At 37.0% G+C, this 20,383-nt stretch overlaps 1 protein-coding gene across 3 annotated transcripts; it reads right to left on the bottom strand.

Moving 5' to 3' along the window:
- Positions 1-108: 108 nt before the first annotated feature.
- LOC103994723 (phosphatidylinositol 4-kinase beta 1) lies at positions 109-19,070 on the bottom strand. 3 transcript variants are annotated; one of them, XM_009415142.3, is made up of 16 exons: positions 16,858-19,070; positions 15,686-15,877; positions 15,537-15,585; positions 13,400-13,532; positions 12,687-13,173; positions 11,941-12,021; positions 11,744-11,866; positions 7,711-7,780; positions 5,550-5,647; positions 5,360-5,464; positions 4,323-4,376; positions 2,609-2,752; positions 2,417-2,470; positions 2,262-2,336; positions 1,125-1,208; positions 109-1,044 (listed from the first exon to the last, which is right to left on the bottom strand). In XM_009415142.3, exons 1-16 carry the CDS (start codon positions 18,670-18,672, stop codon positions 943-945), a joined length of 3,666 nt encoding a protein of 1,221 aa, XP_009413417.1. In that variant the 5' UTR covers positions 18,673-19,070; the 3' UTR covers positions 109-942. The 3 variants fall into 3 exon arrangements, with proteins under 3 accessions (XP_009413417.1, XP_065021118.1, XP_018685906.1); XM_065165046.1 differs by having other exon boundaries at positions 12,687-13,131; positions 16,852-19,066; XM_018830361.2 differs by having other exon boundaries at positions 16,852-19,065.
- Between the last annotated feature and the right edge of the window lie 1,313 nt (positions 19,071-20,383).

Raw genomic sequence — 20,383 nt, 5'->3', positions numbered from 1 at the left:
CATCCAAAACATGGATTTTAGCTTCCAAATTTGATGAGATAGTCTCCACTGTGGATTTGATCAAACCGTACAATGAGGAATTTGAAAGGAGGATTAAGAGGATATATGTGTACGCAGAACACTTTAATACTACTTCATATTTGCAAATTACCATCAAGGTATATCTTGACAAGTTACCAATAGAAAGGTTTCGCCATCTCTCAAGGTTTTAACCCCCACCACCCCCAGTCGAAAACCGCTTTAGAGTATCAACCGACAAAAGTCAAGAACACAATATACTGGTGTACAAACAAACAGAGATGAGAACTTGTACAAGGTATTTAAAAACTGTATCCCAAAAATCTGCCGCAAGCATCAGGGATGTGATGCTAACAAGGAATTGCAGATTGAACAAGTGCTGGTAACACGAGAAATGACAACCACCCAGAGAAAGCACAGACGAGAAGCTACTTGTCCATCGCTTGCCACCTTCCTTCTGGACTCCGTGAAGAAAAAAAATAAATCTAATCTTGCAACCTCAACTTGTCATCTTGGATTTAGTCACATGAGGCTAACAAGTGGAGCAATTTGTAATCCTTAATGGCCCTGATATCATCTTCTGTACAGTCACTGACTTCTACAATTTCTATCTTCATGATGCTACTTCACTATCTACAACAAAGCACGAATTCAGCTTTCACTCTAACCCAAAACAATATTGCCAGAGCATTTTGGCCATCTTAAGTTTCCATACTGCAGCTGGACTGACCTAGACACTTTCTTTTCCCATGATAATGGCACTGAAACTTTCTTAATCTTCCTTGAGGTAGTCACCAAGACGTAAGAAGTGATGAGCTACAACAGTTAGCCTGAGGTGAGCTTCATACGCTTCGTTTGCTTTAGCATGTTTCCCAAGATTTTCTTTCCAGCAGGAGAAACTGCAAGTTGTAATACGATTTCGCCTCACAGTATTCCATTAAGTACTCGCTGGTAGTAATCATATTGCCTTGTTCGCCATGCATCTAAGCTGCTACTGATCAAGGAAAGCACCAAGGAGACACATTGCTGCTTGAACATTAGGCAATATAGTCAGAAAATGTCCAGAGACTGGATTGAGAAAGCAGGTAGAATTTTTGGATTCAGACCTCTTCTGTAAGACTTAGATGGAACCTCTTCCTCAAATTTTGTATTGTCCGAATTCCGCCTTTAAAGCAAGGGAATCCAGAGTCCTGCAATCAGTGTGAGACGAACATGTATTGTAATAAAAATTTCTGGCATTGTGCTCGACAGTATAAATTCAATCATCTAAAAGAGTTCACAACATATTCATCTATACAGCAATACGATCCACACTCGATTTCATAATCAATATGTAATCTTACAGTATTAAGAAATGTTCACTTGAATCATATGAGCTAGCAATCCTATTCTTTGCATCCAATTTCAGTATTTTCTATTAACAGTGTTTAAAGATGAGTTTCACTTATAGATAAAACTATAAGGTCCATGCTTGGTGATGCATGCACAAATTGGACAGATGTGGTTTTCTTCTAAACATCCTATTCACAAAAATCTTTCCATGCTTGATTTTTTTAAGTCGAGTCAACAATAAACTGTATAACTTAAATACTTCAGATTCACTATTTGTCAATGGAATACAAACATGGAAAAGTTTTTTTTGTTTCATATTATAACAATTATCAGAATAACTACCAAGAAAACCTTTATTAAAATGGCTGGTTTCAGGAGAATAAGGAATCCGACATCTTCATATGTTTGGCACCAAGCTCTAACACCCACAATCCATTGTTGAAGATCAAATCAGATAAACATCATTTCTCATGCAAGATAAATAACTCTACCCATATGAGCAAAGACATTTCAGAAACCATAAAAGGACACTTGAACAAGAAACTTATGAAAATAATGGTGTATCTCACAAAACATAATTAATAATGTCAAAAATGCCTTCGTTCACTAAGACCTTTGTCCTTTCTTAAGCTGAAAAAACACAAAAAATTGAACATCTTCTTCATGCAGAACCACAACATATGAATGGGCAAACTGAAGTATTAAAGAGAGCTTATGGAAAAAAAGCAATGAAAAGAAAGAAAAAGAGAAGCCTATTAAAAAAGTGAAAGAACGCGGAAATGAAAGAGAGCTTATGGAAAAAGAAGTCGAAGCATAAGACTGCCACCATATGCGGGATCTTAATGGTCAATGTCCTTCAACTAAAAAAACATTTAAGCAAAATGTACAACAATGGTAGCAAACTTATTTACCTGCAGCATCTCAACAAGAAGTATTATACGTTCTGCATGCTTACGGCAAGTAAGAAAACCTTGAATGCACAGAACCTGAACAAGTCATGTAAACAGTAAATGACAACTACAGTTGCACCAGAGGCCAGTATCAAAAAAGACTTAAAGTTTATCACCTTAAAATAGTCAAAGAACTCGCTTGGAGTTCCTTCTGCATCGGAGTCCATTACCTAGTAGTAAAGCATCATATACATATAAGAGAACTGTACATCATACACCTAGCAGTAAAGCATCATCGGACTCCTGCATTGGAGTCTATTACCTAGCAGTAAAGATATCCTATAATAAAGCAATTTCACTTATCTAACCTCAAGAAGCTCCCGAGTCAACTTAAAGGGAGCACTTTCAAAATTCACACCACCAGGAGAATTAGAAAGCATGAAACCAAAATCAATATGAATGATATGCCCTTCTTCATCCAATAAAATGTTTCCATTGTGTCTATCCTTCACCTGGAGAATCAAAGGTAATAAAGATAATTCAACCAATTTTAAAGGAAAGCAATGAGAAGTAGAGATTACAACTTAAGTATCAAAGCTGATAAGGACGTTTGTAGTCATTAAACAACTGTTCAACAAATAATTAATGAAATGAAAGGTTTAACATTATTTATGTCCATCTACAGAAAAGTCCAAAATCATCAAAACAAAACAATCCAAAAGGTGAAAATAAGATGAACTTTTACATTAACTTGAAATATAAATTCAAGCTAAGGAAAAAAATAGTAACATCAAATATTTGAGTCAGCAGAACAATGAAATTTCTATATCCAATAGCATGAATTCAAGTTTCAGGTGAAAAATATGGTTTCTGCCTAAATTTGTTTTGTGGTGGTTGTTGGAACTGTTTGGAGTGCAGGCCTATGGGGCCCCTTTCAGTGTACTTCGTGCAGATGAGGCCCATGACTTAATTATAGTTTGTTTTGGTCCATAGTCAGTCTTTTAGCAGCTACATGATCTTGATTTAAAGGGAGCCATGGGTATACTCAACCTCAAGGTTTAGTGACAACACCACTGCACCAAGGTTGTGTGTGAGAGAGAGAGAATGAGGGTTAGTGACAACACCACTCCATCAAGGTTGTGTGTGTGTGTGTGAGAGAGAGAGAGAGAGAGAGAGAGAGAGAGAGAGCCTTGTCAGACTTTTCCATGCCTCACTTGGCTAGAGAAGGAAAAGTTCCAGGACTTCCAGGGAAAGTAATGGACAGCTTGCCAAAATGAAGTTGGTGCCTTAGATGGTGGACTCATCTCAATGCAGGCCCATGGGTGCAGCCTCTCCACATCTTAGACCTATCATTGTTCTGATGAGCACTTTTGTGGAGGACCAAGGGCCATTAAAATGCCATTCTGTTTCATTCATGACAAATCCAAGATGGACTGTGCTTCATATGTCCAAGGTTAATTGACTACCCTTCTTCATTGGACTGACTGCCCTTGTTTGTCATAGTCCTAATTAATTCAGCCTGTTTTGCCTAACCAGGTGCATATAATGATAACATACAGGTGTTTTACATAGATAATTGAGACCATTAAACAGTCCTAAAATTTAAATCAGTCAGCAAACACCCTCTCAAGGAAAAAAAAGTCAGATAACATTGTTCCACTTTCTCCAACTGATCTAGGAAAGCTCACCTAGTTTCATGCATAAAAAGGAAGCTATTAAGTGTAAGGAAGAAAAGAAAGATAAAAATGTCATGAAAATACGATGTTAAACATAACAAATAATGCTACAAAAAGGCCTTCTATACTAGACATTCTTCTCTCTTTCTTCTACTTCCAGCTTAAATCTCCCTTGGACTTCAGAGCTTTTAAAGACGGTCATTAGTTCATGAGCTCTTCTTTCGACAGAGAAAGATGGGATCTTTCAGGAGCTCAGAAGCAAACTGGCTTCCTGAGGCTTAAGTTATTTAAGCAAACCACTAGACTGTGGTTATTAAATCAAAACTGCAACAACTGCAAAAGGACTTGAAATTTATCCATTGGTTCTGAACCAAAGATCAAGCAATCAAAATGATGAAAATAGTACCTGAAGCAAGTAGCATAATATGGAATATCCCGCCATGCTCTCAACAAAATTCCTCTGTTGAACCAAACAAATAAGAAGACCATGTTAAATTCCATTTTACATAAAAGAAAGAAAATCAACACCAAATGGCATATTAAAGAAAGCATACCAAGTAACTGCATATCTATGCTAAAAAATGATTGAAAAGAATTCTAAACAAAATTTATTTATAGCAAAAGCAGGAAGTACCATGCCAGGCAGGAAAGGTCCATTTGAGTACCGATGAGTAAAATCAATAAGAGACTCTTAATCTCTTATGTTGCATTAACTTTTAGTCCTAGTGGACCTTACCACATCCAATTATGTTTTATTAATGAGAAACAAAAAGGTATACAGAAGGGATGCAAGCATAATGAAGACCATGCAAAGACAATAAATGAATGTGGCAATTCTCTGTGGAAAAGAAAAGCTCACATGCAGAAACCAAAATGGATATTATGCCAGACATAAATAAACCTTAAGATCTTAATTTGAATTTCATGAAATTTTGAGACAACAAATGATGTAGAAGCAACATACAGTGATTGTATATTCCACACACACCACAATGTCCAACGGGAGAAAGAACTCGGTAACAATTCAATATAGTTAAGAAACACCCTCATTTCAAGTTCCTCATTTTACTAAGTCCACTATGCTTCTAAAAATATCTATGGGTTGAGCAACCTTGGGCAGATACCTATAAACCTAAAAACACACCTTACATGTAAATTAAATATTTCACAGCACAAATTACATATTAATATGATTTGTAATTGATGTTCCAGTACCCACATTATTTATAGGAACAAGCTTATCTGAGTAAAAGAAACAATAAATAAGGAAATGGAACAAATTTCTTATTTGAAAGATGTGGGTTAACATAAGTTAATGGTCAAAAGAACCAAAATCAGTAAATCATTTTAGAGAATTCAGGTGCTGTTTCAGTACATAAATGAATACCAAACGAATGCTATTAAAAGACAAGCTTAATGCATCTAAGTTTATCAAACGTCAACCTGGGCAAGCTTAAAGTTTGGAGAATTTTCTTCATATTTGGCCACAAAATAATCACGCAAACTTGAGATATTTGGGAACCTACTCTTTATTGAATGTATTGATGCCTGCAAAAGGAAAATGCTGTTAAGACGATGACATAATATACCAGCAGAAAGAAACACACAAGTTCCTACTAGGGAGAAGAATCACCGTATCAGGTATAGTCTCAATTAGGGCTGTATAAGAAGAAGTAACTAGAACTTCATAAGGTCTTAACCACAGTGGAAGGCCAGCCTCTTGGTATATGTCTGACATTAGCAACACAGTAAGAACTCTCCAGTAAAAAATCACATGTACTAAATGAAATGACAACAAGATTTCTTTCACAAACATTTATTACACATTTCTTGCTTCTTTGAGAAGTTGTCTTACTAACCAGTTTCCTACACTTAGAAACTTTAGTTAACAAAACCTCATAGAACCAATCAAAAACTCTGAAGCACAGATACAGATACAAAATACTGATAACTAATAAATTTAATACACCTACATAATAAAAATTAAAAGTAGGATCTGGTAAAGCAGTGTGCAGCAACTAAAAAATAGCTTAAATGTATAAATATCATATATGACAAAGCTTGACAACATCATAATTTTAGAAAAATGTTACATATCATGATAAACAACAAAAATGTACTCAACTCTCTTCCTCCTCACCTAATCATCATAGATGATAATATGATCAGCGATGTAAAATTATCATTTTAATTTTTACAGTTTTAATCTAATACTTGATACACAAAAAAGTAAGCAATCTACATAAGTGTTTATCCATCTCATCCAAATAAAAAAATAACAACCAAGAATTAATTTTTTCCCAAAGTTGTTCACAAAGCATTCCCTAAGAAATATTAGGCCCAATATAAACCATGGAAGTAAGAAATTAATTTCTCAGGTTTGTCTTTTCTAAAGTATTTTAATATTATGACCCGGCCTGATAAAATAATTAACTCATTAACTTGATAGGCCTAAACCATTGATCCAAAATACCTAGGCCCAAGCTAATGGCAGTACACATACTTATTCAAATTTCTTCCCACATAAGATGGGCAAAATTGAGGTGTCCCAATTTCCCTCACTTAATGCTTGGCATCCATATCAAAACTCAAATCATAGCCTTGCATCATAATCTAAAATAGTGCACACGCAATCCAATCTAGTGGTGGCTCCATGCCTTCTTCTGGTCCATTCACCGATAGTGTTTTCCTACTCAAGTCCTTTGTTGTATCCTATTCCAAGTATGATATCATTTGTTGTGGGATAACTGATTCGTTGCCTTGATAGTCTTAAAATATTAGCCAAAAATACTTAAATCAAAGTTAATGATGGGCTCATTTAGCTCTATATACTATTCGAATCTTTTCCCATATCTGATGTAGAACTAACTAGGGTGTTAAATTGATTTTTAATTCTAAGGTTGGTTATTATAGACCTTGAACACATTTTGAACTTTACTACAAAACCATTTTAACACTAGAAGTGATTGTACTCATTCCTAAGATGTCAATTTTGGGCAGTAAAACTGCTCTAAATATCACAACAGTATAATAATTTTATAATTATTTATGAATCGGATAGTTTGAGGAGTATCTAATATGTATAAATACGGATATGACAAGGAATTTGAAGTACTCATGTTATATGTACTCAAAATAAAGCATTTTACTCTTGTGCAGTTACAAGCTGCACAAATTAGATGAAAAATGGGTTCTGAACACATTGGAATCGAGAACAAGAAAGGAACAGAAGTTACAAATAAGTCCTTTAGGTGCTCAAATGGCAAAATAAAGACAGGTTTCTAAAATCAAATTGAACTTTATTTTAATAACAAATATCTCCTGATTCTTTTAATAGTTATACAGGTACAAATACGGGAAGGCCAAAGCTCATCCCTGCTAATACTTTTGTATGCAGTGCCACCATGCAGTACAGGCAGAATTCTTCTCCAATGTCAAACTTAGCTCAGACAACAATACATAACCAAAAGCTCATACATATTTTGAGCATAAAGACAAATTCTTTATCATTTCCTTGGTGGTCCTTATCCATTTAATGAGTACCATATATAACCTTGAACATTTTACAAAAGAATGAATAGATAATCAAAGAAAGCAAGTTTTTCCCTTTGCAGTTTATTAGCATCCTACTTCGAGAAGCTTGGACACGTGTTACCCATGATTGTTCATAGGAGCAAAAAACTAAATGTTCAAAAAGAAAACTAGATATGTTGCAAACATTCATGATATCAGAAAAAATAGAGCAACTAGAATAACCATCAGTTAAAAATAATTGAAAAGGCATGATTAACTACCATAGAAATGTGAAACTAGTTGTACAGCTAGATGCTCCTGTCTGCAATCATCCCCACTCTTCACAATGATCTGTTCTTTAGAAAGGAAATGACTTAGGCATGAAAAGTGAGTTACTAATGTATAATTTGACGTAAGAAATTAAGTATTTCATCAAAATAAAAGTAAACGAAGGGAAACCTATTAAATCATAAGCATTTTGCAACCATAATTTGGAATCAGAAGTTCAACCAGTAGTGGCTAAAGCAAAAGCAATTTGCAAAATTTTAGAGGTAAATCCAATTGCCAATGCTCTTAGCTGCTTGTTTTTGCAAGAAAAGGTGATGACAATGTTCGAGGCACTGAAAAAGGCAATGATATCAGATGCCTCAGATACCAAAATAGGAGCCACATGATGCAGGATGGACATCCTATTGCCTACTTTAGGAATAACAGGGGAATAATAGATTATCATGTCTGAGACAAAGAGCTTTCGGTAGAGATCTTGTGGTACAAACATGAAGATCATACTTACTAGGACATTGAGTGATGATCTGAACTGATCATAACCATCTTAAATACATCTCGGACCAAGTGTAGCAACACCAGCACAGCACAATGGTTATCAAAATTGTTCAGCTATGATTAAGAGATTTTAAGTACCATGATAGGATCAAGCATTCAACTATAGATGCAGGATCATGAGTGTTCCTAGGAAGGTTGAGCTGCACTCTTATACAATTCCATCTTCTCCACCTTTCCCTTGCTTGGTGGTATTTAGTGGCTGGTTACAGCGTGGATCCTTAACATTTTTTAGCATCTGTAGTAGTTGCAGAGTGATCCATCAGCCTTCTGTGCCTTGGCAGGTTATCCCAGCTACGAGATCAGATTTGTTCTGGCACATTTTCATGAAAGACCAGTGGAAGCATATGGAGACAACTTGAAGACTTGCAAGTGGCTACATTTAATCTTCTACTTGCCCAGAGCACAGAAGGATGTATGCAGATATGATTCACATAGCAATAGATGTGAGTGGAAAAAGTATGAAGCAATCAAGCCTATCAGACTACTACAGGCGCCCCTTATTTTTAAGACAATTTTGGAAATATTGGCATGGATTCCATAGATCATCCATGTGTTACATAAGTGCATGAATGTGATGATGGACCTCCCAACAAAGCATGCACTACCTAGTTGCTCTATCAGACCCATATACCTAGTATGAAGCAATAAAGCATAACCTAGTGCATTAATGTGATGACAGACAGAAAAAACACACTAAACTGTGATGTAGAGACTTAATTGAGGTGCTAGACTAGCATGGAGCATAGAGGTGATCATTGTTCTTATCAATGCAAATGGTCTCATAACACCTCATACAATTTTGTGAATGACATGACCTTAAACAAGGTCTTGTATGGTTGACCTTCACCCTCTAATCCTATTTATATAGCTAGTTCTGCAGTAGTGTTCTATTGACACAGAGTTGCGAGAAGTAGGATGAGTAACTGAAGCTCATAAGAAAAATATAATTATAGACCAATGTAGGAGTAAGCAAGTCTAAGATAAGAGCATAAGAATAATGATTTCTCAGCTAGTGACAGTTTCAATTTGGCTGCCACATCATCTACAGTCTACAGAGAGGCCTAGTACCTATATAAAGTTTTCTCAATAAATATTATGGATCTTTGAAGTATTAGAGCATATTGTATTGACTATACATACATATATATATGTGTGTGTGTGTGTGTGTGTGTGTGTGTGTCAGTTGAGACTTCCACCTGACACGTGCATCTGTGACACCTTCCATGTTATGGAGGCAAGCCCAAATCTTCACTGTTTTGCCTTCAGTTCATTAGAGTTTGGCATCATCTTGTTGATCACTGACAAGGACAAGTTGTGAAAGATTGTAATCTGAACATCTAGTTCACTAATAGTAATGGACAACGGGAAGTTGTTACAATGTTCTCAATTTCCTTCCTGCTCTTCCCTTTTTCCTTCTCTTGACGGTTGCAGGACAGTGGAGAAACAATAACAAATTGGTAGCACCACCAAAATAATGACATCACAGTAACACAGACCCATCTTTTGGACAATGTTCCCTATTTTTTCAGCAATAAACACTGCTTTTCCATATTAGTTTTCCTTCTGAGAGGCTTCTTACCTTCAAATCGAGCTAGAGAAGCACTAATTAAGGGTTGCAATCCGAAACAAAAGGAAAGCGCAAAAGTAGAAATAAACCCAACAAAAGGCTTCTCATCAAAGCATGGACTGCCATCTCCCATGACACTACCTGCATTTTTTTCCTTTTCATTCTCCCTATCCTTCCTCTTCTATTCTTTTTTTGTCATCAGTAAATACCAGCATGCATTACCAGTCTGACCAGCAATTGGTGTGGTGTGGGTGAAAATTAGAGTCAGAAATTAACAAAACAGAAGAACTGAAGTCCTAAAAGATGGTAAGTACATAAGTCACATGATAAAATGGTATCAAGACTAAACTCAACTGTCAGGACAACTTTGGAACAAAAGCAATTGTTTTACACTGGCTCTAATATCTGCATAGTGAATGCATCATCCACTCATCATAAGGTCATGACTATGACTATGACATGATTTATGATTAATGATCCTCTCTAAGAAAAAGAGGTATCCAAGTAAGGTTCCAAATTCTTTAGCATTCATCCTTTTAGGTTCACTTTAATATTTTTCACATTTTCTACCCTGAATCACGTCTCAAGTCCTTCCCAAAATCATTTCAAACAAAAAAAAGATGAACCCTATCCATGAGGCACCTGCGCCCTACCAATGCAGGGTCTGGAAGAGTCAATATATCCTATAAGTTGTTTTCATAACCGAGATCCTTGTTCCCAGGTCGTAAAGAAACAACCTTGCTGTTGTACCAAAGCTCATCCTCAAAATCATTTTGGACACTCACATGAAAACTCAAGAATATATGGATTTAGGAGTCCTGTAATAAAAAGTGATACAAGAATAATATATGATGCTACTTATCAATAAAATGTATCCATAGTGGATGGGTTTACTCATTAAAAAACAAAAGTACATATTAGTAGGCTCTTAAATTTTACCTCCAAAATATAATAGCAGTTTCATTGTTTCATCCAAGGATTTTAATTTCGAATAATACTGCCCATAGCAGGCAGTACATACCAGTCCACCAGCAGACTGGTAGATGAACCGTCCGCTAATGGGCGGTATTGTCGATTGGGGCTGTTTTCGGCCTGTTACTGTTCTAAATTGGTCATCACTGCTCGCTACTGGGTGGTATTAACCGGGGGAGAAGAAGAGAACTTGGAGATCGACGCCGCTCTCCCTCCTCGTCTGAGGCGACGAGGCCTCGGCGTTGTCGACGACTTCTCCTCATCCGTGCGGGGAGAAGAATCCTCGGCGTCACGGGGAGAAGAAACCGAGCGTCAAGGCAGCGTTTCTTCTCCCCACGAAAGCAGAAGAAACGAGGCAACGAGGCGATGTGGCCGCCTTGTCGCCCTTTTTTGCGCGGGGAGAAGAAATGGTTTCTTCTCCCTTTTCCACGCGGGCCGAAAAGAGGTGACGTCGCAGGCAGAAAACGATCTTTTTTTTTTAACTTATATATATATAGATATATATACATATATATATATGTGTGCATATATGTATATATATATGTATATATGTATATATATATATATATACATATATATATATATACACATATATAAAGAGGCGAAACCTCGGTTTCTACTCCCCACACGCCAAAAAGGGCGACGAGCCAATCGCCTTTTTTTTAACTTATATATATATATATATATATATATATATATAATGAGACGACATCGTCTCGATTTTCTGTCTACATGGGGAGAAGAAACCTTCTTCTCCCCACGCGCCAAAAAGGGCGATGAGGCAATCGCCCATATTTTTTACTTGGTATACAGCATCGTACTGTACCAAGCGAATCTTGAAACTTCGGTACGGTACGAAATTTCAATCCGTGATTTCATCTACACAATTAACCTTCATAACCAGGTAAAAGTGAAGAAAGATTGTTACTCACAGAACGCAAGTCCCAACCAGGTGACTTTCCATATGCTGATAACCTCCGAATTCTCTCTTTCTTCACCTCCCAGAGTTCACCAGACAAAGCATCACTTGGTTTTGGGATGCAACCATTTATCACCTATAATAGGGCGTTGCATACTCCAGTCAGAAGGTCTTCAAGTAAAATGAAGAAGCAAAAGAAAAAGTCACCACCTTTGGTTCCGCATTCTGCAAATCCTGTCCAGCTCCTTTCAGATGAAGTCCAGGGGGAGTCTGTCCCTTTGCTGCTGCTGCCTACAAAAGGCAGAATATTAAATCTATCAGTGAAGTACCGAGTTTCATATGCCTATTTGGTGGCTTGGAATACACATAACACAATAGAACCAAACAGGTCATCCAGATAGATATTTCATAAGAAATACGATGGACATACATGCTGTCTTTCGACAATTGTTCTTCCTAATTAAATAGAAGAAATATAAACATGGAACTGATAGTGACCAAGAAATCAGTAATAGAGATAATGCAAACACTCTAGCTAAAGTTAAAGGCTTTCAGTGTGCAACAAAAAAAAGATGAAACAGTGAAAGTCGATCCAAAACTTGAATTGAATTATAACATACACCACACCCGTTTTCTATTATTTCCATTTTTGATGCAGCTCAATTCGACTTCAATTCAATTTATTACGCCAAATATGTGAATTATCAGAGACAACATCATATTACTTGTATAGGACTAACTGTCAACATCAAATAAAAAATATAAACATAAATAAAATATAACTGCCAACAGCATATTCAATTCAAATATGTGACATGTGAAATCATTGATAAGTTATCTTGACATGAGCACAATAAAAAAACGAGAACCACGTACAAATTCTCAAAAGATCTGATCCAATTATAAACAACCAAATGAACGGAACATATAACAATACATTTCACTTACAGGCCCACCTTTACTTCCTCAATGGCAATTGTGCTTGGAACACGACGATGATCTTTTGGACGTGATGGCTCTTGATCTTCTACATCTTCCATGTTAATCCCCGGGACTGCAGATAAATTAACTGTAATCCATTCCAAAGTTCGATCGTTATCTGTGGTTGACTTGCTAGCCAGATTTTCATGATTTACTGTAGCTTGTTGGGTCTTCCATTCTGAGTCAATCTCCTGACTAGCCTCTGAGTGGTCAACCAACTTATTTTCAATTGAGAAACGAACATCGACAAATTTTACTTTTGCCTCCCATAACTTAGCCATTGCTTGATCAATAGCCTGGGAGGTAGACTTTAACATCCCATCAGCATCATAACTATAAATGTCATTTTTACTCCATAGAGGATATGCCCATGGAGGAGGCTTTGGCAATTGTGCGTCTCCATTGGCCAACGGAATTCCTCTGCTAGAGAGCTTTTGAGCATCAGAAGATGCCTTTGTATGACTGAAAAAGAAAATCATACCAAAGATGAATGCAACATCACAACCTATACTCATCTACAGGACATACCAAATGATCATAGTCATCAATTGCTAAATAAATCTAAGTCAAACAAGTCCTTAGAAGCACCAACTATAACATCTAAAAGACTCACTGAAACTTGATTTGCATGATCGCATTCTGACAATTAAAGATAATTTCAAGTAGCCTTTTCCAAAGTCTCACATACCTGGGTGTTTCACATTTTAAAACCTCAACGCATATTAGGTAAGGTGCCTTCTCCCTGGAGTTAAGGAGAACAGCTTCGTCTTCAGGTATATGAACCACCCGATACATTCCCTTTCCCATTGGAAAGCACACTCCTATAATGATACATGAGCCCATTACATATTGTTAGAAGTAAAAAAGACTGAATGGAACAGCCATTACCTTAGGCTACACAAATTCCGAACCAAGGAAAAGAAATCTAGCAACAAATATCAAGCAATATCTCTCATAATCTTATGAAGTAGATATTATATTTAAATAAAATTAAGAGTAAGACTAAAATACATCAGAACCGGACTTAAAGCAAATAAACATTCTGGTACACCTTTTAAAAACTTGTCAAATATCTTCCGTCAGGCATATCATGTTACTCCAACTTGTAGGAGAGGATATAATCAGTTGGGACTAGGATACAACAATTAATGAATAAGAAAGTTGAATTATGAAGCAAGATTTATTTAATTTCTGATATTATTGACAACAATACAAAAATTTTCAATCTATTAGAGCAAGTTTGTAAGCAGTACTCTGCTGGATAAACATGTTGAAGGTGCTTAGTAACTTAGTAGCACATGCCATACAATTTTTTAAGCATATAGAACTATTTCATAAAGTATTGCTATGGTACATAATCTCTATTCATAATTCAAGAAAGTATTTGCTACTTTATGGGTGAGATCAAATTTGCAAAAACAATTATTCATTGCACACCTAAGCTTTTTCTTAAATAATAGAGAAGTGGAATGGCATTTATGCCATCAAAGCAGAAGCATGGGTCATTTGAAATGATGGAGCAGAGAAAGTCAAAAAGGTAAGAAAGGACTCCCTTTCAGGAAAGAAGGAAAGGATAAAAGAATGGAAGTCAGCCCCCATCCCAAGCTCCTGGTAGCTTCGGTATAGGGTGCCTCTAGCTACCACCATCAAGAGAGAACCACATCACTCTAAGATGGTGGTTGACAACCGGGCCAGAATCTCTGGGGACTCTGAAGCAGGTATTTCAGACGGAGATTTGGCCAAAGGAGGCTTGATCTCAGCACTAGTCACCAGAATCACAAGTAAAGATGTAGGATATTCAAAGGAAGAGAGGAAACATTATTGGCACTTGCTGAGGTGCAAAGAGGGATAGGAGGATATTAATGAAACCAAAATAACAAGATTCAGGGAGGAAAAGGAGACTAACAAAGCTAGTATGTTATCATTTACAGCCATGAATAACCAAATTTATTGGCATATTTTCTGTAGCATTCTCTTGAAAAGATGGCTGAAATATAACCCCAAGTTCAATGCATCATTGTAAATCCCTTTTTTGATTAATCTGCACACAAACTATCATTCACAGGGAAACAAAATTCAATTCCCAGAGCTTTATCACAATTTCCAACATGGCTCCAGAATGGACCACAAACATATATAAAAACATCTAAGCATGACATTATGCATAACATGATAGGAGATATCTCCACCATATAACAAAAACTCACCAATGACATTGAATCAATTGTCAATGACATTTGAAACTCACCAAGAGATATCTCCAGAATGGAACTAATATATAAAAATACTGAATATATTAGCTTATTAGAAACACATAATACTCTTCAAAATGCAATAACTGCAACAGTTTCATAACCAACAAGAACTCCTCAGTCCTTGTGTCAGCCAAAGATGGACAAATACTTGCCATTATGCATCTATATGGATCAAAATAAGAATATGGTAAGTGTAAAAACTAAAAAAACAAGTTTCAAATCCCTTAATGCACTTCACACTTCATGTAAAGCAAAACTATCTACACCACAACCATCCCTTGGCTTGATCAGATTATAAAAAGCTGCCAAATCTTTTCCCCTGTAACATGTTGAACAGCAACTGTTGATTGATACAAATAAAATGCAAATACATAGGCAGTACAAGCAGATTATATGTAAAAACAGCAATTATGAATCATACTTTTAACGACAGATAAATCATGTTAAATATCAAACCCAAGAAATATTCAAGGTTCAAACCTATAGAATATGAATGTAAAATGTACACACACAAAGATCCTACAAGATGAGCCACAAAAAAAAGAGAAAACGTTTGAGGAAGGCAAGCACCTCCATCCTTTTGGGCCTCAGCAATATGAGAATTGATCTCGGTGAGAGTCTGAAAGAAAAATAATGAAAAAAGAAAGTATTCAGAAGTCAAATTAAGAAAAGGTTGTCTATAGAGAGTAAATGTGAATATCATTAGAAAGTGATTCAACCTCTCGAAGTGCAATTTTGCGATCTTCAATGGGATAGATGTCCACCAGGCCGTATGATGTCTCACATAATGACTGAACAAATTCCAATGAAGCATGGTAAGAACCTTTCCGAATTTCTGATATCACATTATTAGGTAAAGGTGGTTTTCCATATGACTTTTCATTCTGCTGTCTTGGTGACCCAGGACATTTCTGCAATGCATAAAAGTTAACTTCTATACATCAGCCAACATGTCCTTTAAGAACATATCTATATGAAAGCTAGCAAGAAAAAATGTTATATCAATACACATTGGAGCAGATCAGCTAATATGTAAGTTTGCTGATTATTAGACAAGCAGAAGTACGGATCATGTGGACCATGATCATGCTGTAGTTTAGCACTTCAAGATAAGGTACCAACACGTATAAAATATCTTAAGAGAGAATCAACAAAAACTGCTGCCATGATAACAATAACAAAGTCCAGTACAGGCACCCAAATTAACCGTTTGAGTTATATGAACATCAAGGACTAAATGACTAGCACTGGATGTCAAAAACAATTGAACATTATTCTTCACAGTATGCTTTCTTAACAAACCAAATCCATGTACCAACCTCAGCAAAGTTGCTTCATATCAAAAAGAATCTGATGGATTCAAAATATTCGCATCAAATTTTTCATCTTTTGAAGATTAACAAATGCTCTTGGTCTCAAACTAAGAGTAAAGAAAGGATATGCATATCAGCTCCACAGATTATGCATATTTATTCAAAATATTATTAAATGTATTAAGAATTTCTTTTTTGGAAGAAAATGGACTAAATGTTTATCTCATAAAGGGTAGATATTATGAAAACCATAAAGGATAAATTTATATTTCACGGTAAACAAAACAAAAGTTAGCATAATTGCCGAAATATTGGTTTCCAAAATACAATAGAAAGTAACTCAAAAAAATGATGCAACGCCTCACCCTTACAGTTAAGCCACTCATTATGAGATGACAACAATGGGAACACATTATCAAAAAATTGGGAGTCGAAGCTTGCAGAGTTTAGGTAGATTAATCAGAAAAGCAAGAGAGACATCCAGAATGAAACTAAATAATTTAACATTTGCACCAAACAAACAACTTGTCTAGAAGCTTAATGTATTAAATTTAAGTCAAAATAAACCCAACTCTTACATCCTTCTGGATCTTCGCGCCAAGTAACTCGGAATCTTCTATAGATCGATCTCGGTCTCGAAACAACCGCCGGAAGAAATTCTCTGCACCAGGACTGTTCTCAAGGGTACCATTGTCATTGGTACTTGAAGACTTTGACTCTTCAGGATGAACCCTGAACAACCTACGAAATGACAAAATTTCTGAAGTCTCTTCCCCCTCAAAAACCTCGCTACCCTTACTATCTTCCTCATTTCTATCATGGCCTTCAACTTTCTTGTCCTCATGCTTGTCCTTGAAAAGCCTATGAAAGAAACCCTCCTTTTCCACTTCCTCTATGCTTCTGTTACATTTATCATTTTCGTGCTTATCATGTCCAACAGCCTTTTTTTCTTCATTCTTGTCCTTGAAAAGCCTGCGAAAAATACCGTCATCCTCGATACTTTTCTTGGACTTGTCCTCTTCATCCCTATTATGCCCACCATCCTTTTTTTCTTCACTCTTTTCTTTGAAAAACCTATGGAAGAACCTATCTTTATCATCTTCCTCAGGACTCCTATTGACCTTTACCCCCTCTTCGCTCTTATCATGCCCACTCTCTTTTTTTTCTTCATTCTTATCCTTAAAAATCCTACGGAAAAAACCATCTTTTTCTTCCTCAATACTCCCATTAGCCTTGTCTTTCTGCTCATTTCTCTCATAGACATTATCTTTTCTTCCTTCATGCTTCTCTTTGAAAAGCCTATGAAAGAAATTCTCCTTCTCATCGACCTCAATATTGTCACTGGCCTTATCTTCCCCCTCATTCTTATCATGCCCACCGTCTTTCTTCTCCTCACTCTTGTCTTTGAAAATCCTCCGAAAGAACCCCTCCTTCTCCTTCTCATCATCCTCGCCTAACTTCTCTTCTTTATCACGAAACAACCTCTTGAGAAAACCCTCTGAGCTTGCAGTCAGCTCATCTTCTTCATCCTTGCTATCTCTGAGAAGTCTCCGAAAGAATCCATCTTTATCTGCATCCTCCTCCTTGCCCTTGCTATCCCTAAGAAGACTTCTTAAAAACCCCTCCTTTTCTGGCTCGTCCTCCCCGTCCCTTTCCAAGGACTTCCTAAAGAGCAATGCATCTCGTACTTTTGGCCCTGGGATCAGTTTCTTTAAAAGCTTGTTTTCCTCTGAAGACAGCAAGCCCTTGTTGTTACCATCATTGCCGTTGTTGCCTCGGCTGGCCTCATCGCCCAAGGGACTAGAGCCCAATGTTGACGATGATGCCAGTGACAACAGCTTCTGCTTGGAGGATAGTAACCGATTAAGCACCGGGTTGCTCTTGGGGCTGGATGGAGTGCTAGGTGGGGGAGGTGGCGGCCGGACCAGCGGTGGCCACTCGCCCATTAGTGTGGCAGCGATCTGACACTTCTCCTGGATCCGGCTGATCCCCTCACTGTCCTCAGAGTCCTCGAGCTCCGCCATGAGGAACCAGTGGACCTTAAGGGCGATCCGGAGGGCCTTAGAGCACGTATCAATGACGAATTTGTCAAGGGAAGGGCTCGGCTTGTAAATAAGCATGTAACAGATCTGGAAGAGGTAGCTCTCAATTCCCGGAAGGGGGAGGGTGTACATCCTGTTGCAGAGGTAATCCCGGACGCCATCGTGGTCGTGCTTGTAGAGATAGCTCACGGCGATCCACTCGCAGAAGAAGGCCGAATCAAAGAACCGGATCAGCCACCCCTTCTCCCCGCCACCGCCGCCGCTTCCCTCCCCGGAGACGGGCCCCGTCCGGGTTATCTCGCGGGGGGACGGATCGAGCCCGAAGCTCCTCAATCCCAGCAGCCGCACCATCGTCAATCCGCCATGGGACACGAAACCCTAGGCGGAGCTTCCAATCGAACCAAAGATTCGGAACCCTAGGGCAGTACCCGATCAGAATCGCAGCAAAAACCCTAGAATCCGAGGGAGCAAACCCCAGCTAGGGTTCTCAAGGTCGGAAGACGGATCAAAATTATGAACGAAATCGAGCAACAAGAGGCGAAATGCGGAAGGGAATCTACGAATAGCGACGAAATCATCCAAGAAACCGCGGCATCAACGGGGAGAGAAGCGAGTCGAATTCGAATCGGGCAGTTCCACGACTTGGCCCTTTTCCTGCGCTTGGATTCGCCTCCTCATCACGTATATATCTTCTCCTCTTCGCTCCGGCATCGTAGTCGACGATGCGAGAAAGAGAGAGAGAGGGGGGGAAGAGCCGCAGGTGGGGTAACGTGCGATCTCTACCTCAGTAGAAGCACCCATGGTTTCTTACACTCCGTCTCAGATATCTCCACGTGGCCCATGTTCATTATTTTAGTGCGAATAATGTAGTCAGGTGCGACTCGGTTTGCAGCGGATTGGTTCAGGAAAGTCGTCCGTGGGATTCGATGCCAAGACAAATCGATGGTAAATCTTAGAATAGAGCAGGATGAATCTTGGTCGTCGGTAGGCTGTGTAGCCGAAGGAGGGACAAGTGCATGAGTTGATGAGCCTTCTTCATTCCCTTGGATTGAGGGCAATACGCAACTATATTTCCTTGCAAGAAAAGACATTTGTGGGGGCATTTCCATTGCTGGGATGCTTGTGAAGTCAATCTGTTTGAACTTACCTCCATCGATTAATCTAACCAAAAACCATCGTTATTTGATCAAATCATTATCTAATATCATAAATATATGATGCTATAATTTAAAGAATTTAAAACTATTCCGAGGACTATATCTTACTCTTACATCCATTATCTATTAATTTTTTTTTTTTTTTTTTATCAATGAGACACTTGAACTTGAGTTTAGTGTCATCTCATACCCGAAAATATCATATTAGTATGATATTAAAGAAAAATATTTTGATATTATTTAAAAAAATTTAATCCATAATGATTATTAATTAAAATCAACATTCCATAATATAAACATTTCTTGTTATGTTTTCATTCTAAATTTATTAATATTATTTGAATATTTTAATTTATGACTCTCGTTACGGTGATAAGCCAAAACTAAGTTAATCATCAAAGTGATGTTACCGAATATACTTTCGATATCGTCTTTTATAAAATTAACTAAAATAAGATGTAGGATATGGATATTTTTTATCCTTGAACTGAAATTACTCTTACATCCATCACCTATTAATTTATTTTTATTTTTATTTTTTCAATCGAGATAAGACTTGAGACACTTGAACTAGATTTCAGATATAGTGTCATCTCAGACCCGAAAATATCGTATTAGTATGATATTAAAGAAAAATATTTTGATATTATTTAAATATTTGAACCGACAATGATTATTAATTAAAATCAACATTGCATAATATAGATATTTCTTATTATGTTTTCATTCTAAATTTATTAATATTATCTGAATATTTTAATTTATGACTCTTTTTCACTCGTGACAAGTCAAAACTAAGTTAACCGTAAAAGTGATGTTATCATATATACTTTCGATATCGTCTTTTATAAAATTAACTAAAATAAAATGTAGGATATGGATATTTTTTATCCTTAAACTGAAAT

This window comes from Musa acuminata, chromosome BXJ3-8 (genome assembly GCF_036884655.1).
Source record: "Musa acuminata AAA Group cultivar baxijiao chromosome BXJ3-8, Cavendish_Baxijiao_AAA, whole genome shotgun sequence".
Taxonomy (NCBI): domain Eukaryota; kingdom Viridiplantae; phylum Streptophyta; class Magnoliopsida; order Zingiberales; family Musaceae; genus Musa; species Musa acuminata.
Note: the sequence above shows the minus strand (reverse complement) of the source record. Positions and strands in the feature narration are given on the sequence as shown.

Excerpts from the sequence above, each read along its gene's own strand:
- LOC103994723 (XM_018830361.2), bottom strand. The coding sequence starts at position 18,672 with ATGGTGCGGCTGCTGGGATTGAGGAGCTTCGGGCTCGATCCGTCCCCC. Across the intron at positions 15,586-15,685 it reads GCAAAATTGCACTTCGAGAG|ACTCTCACCGAGATCAATTC; the intron begins GTTGAATCACTT and ends TTTTTCTTTCAG. Across the intron at positions 13,533-15,536 it reads TGAGGCCCAAAAGGATGGAG|GAGTGTGCTTTCCAATGGGA; the intron begins GTGCTTGCCTTC and ends GTATCATTATAG.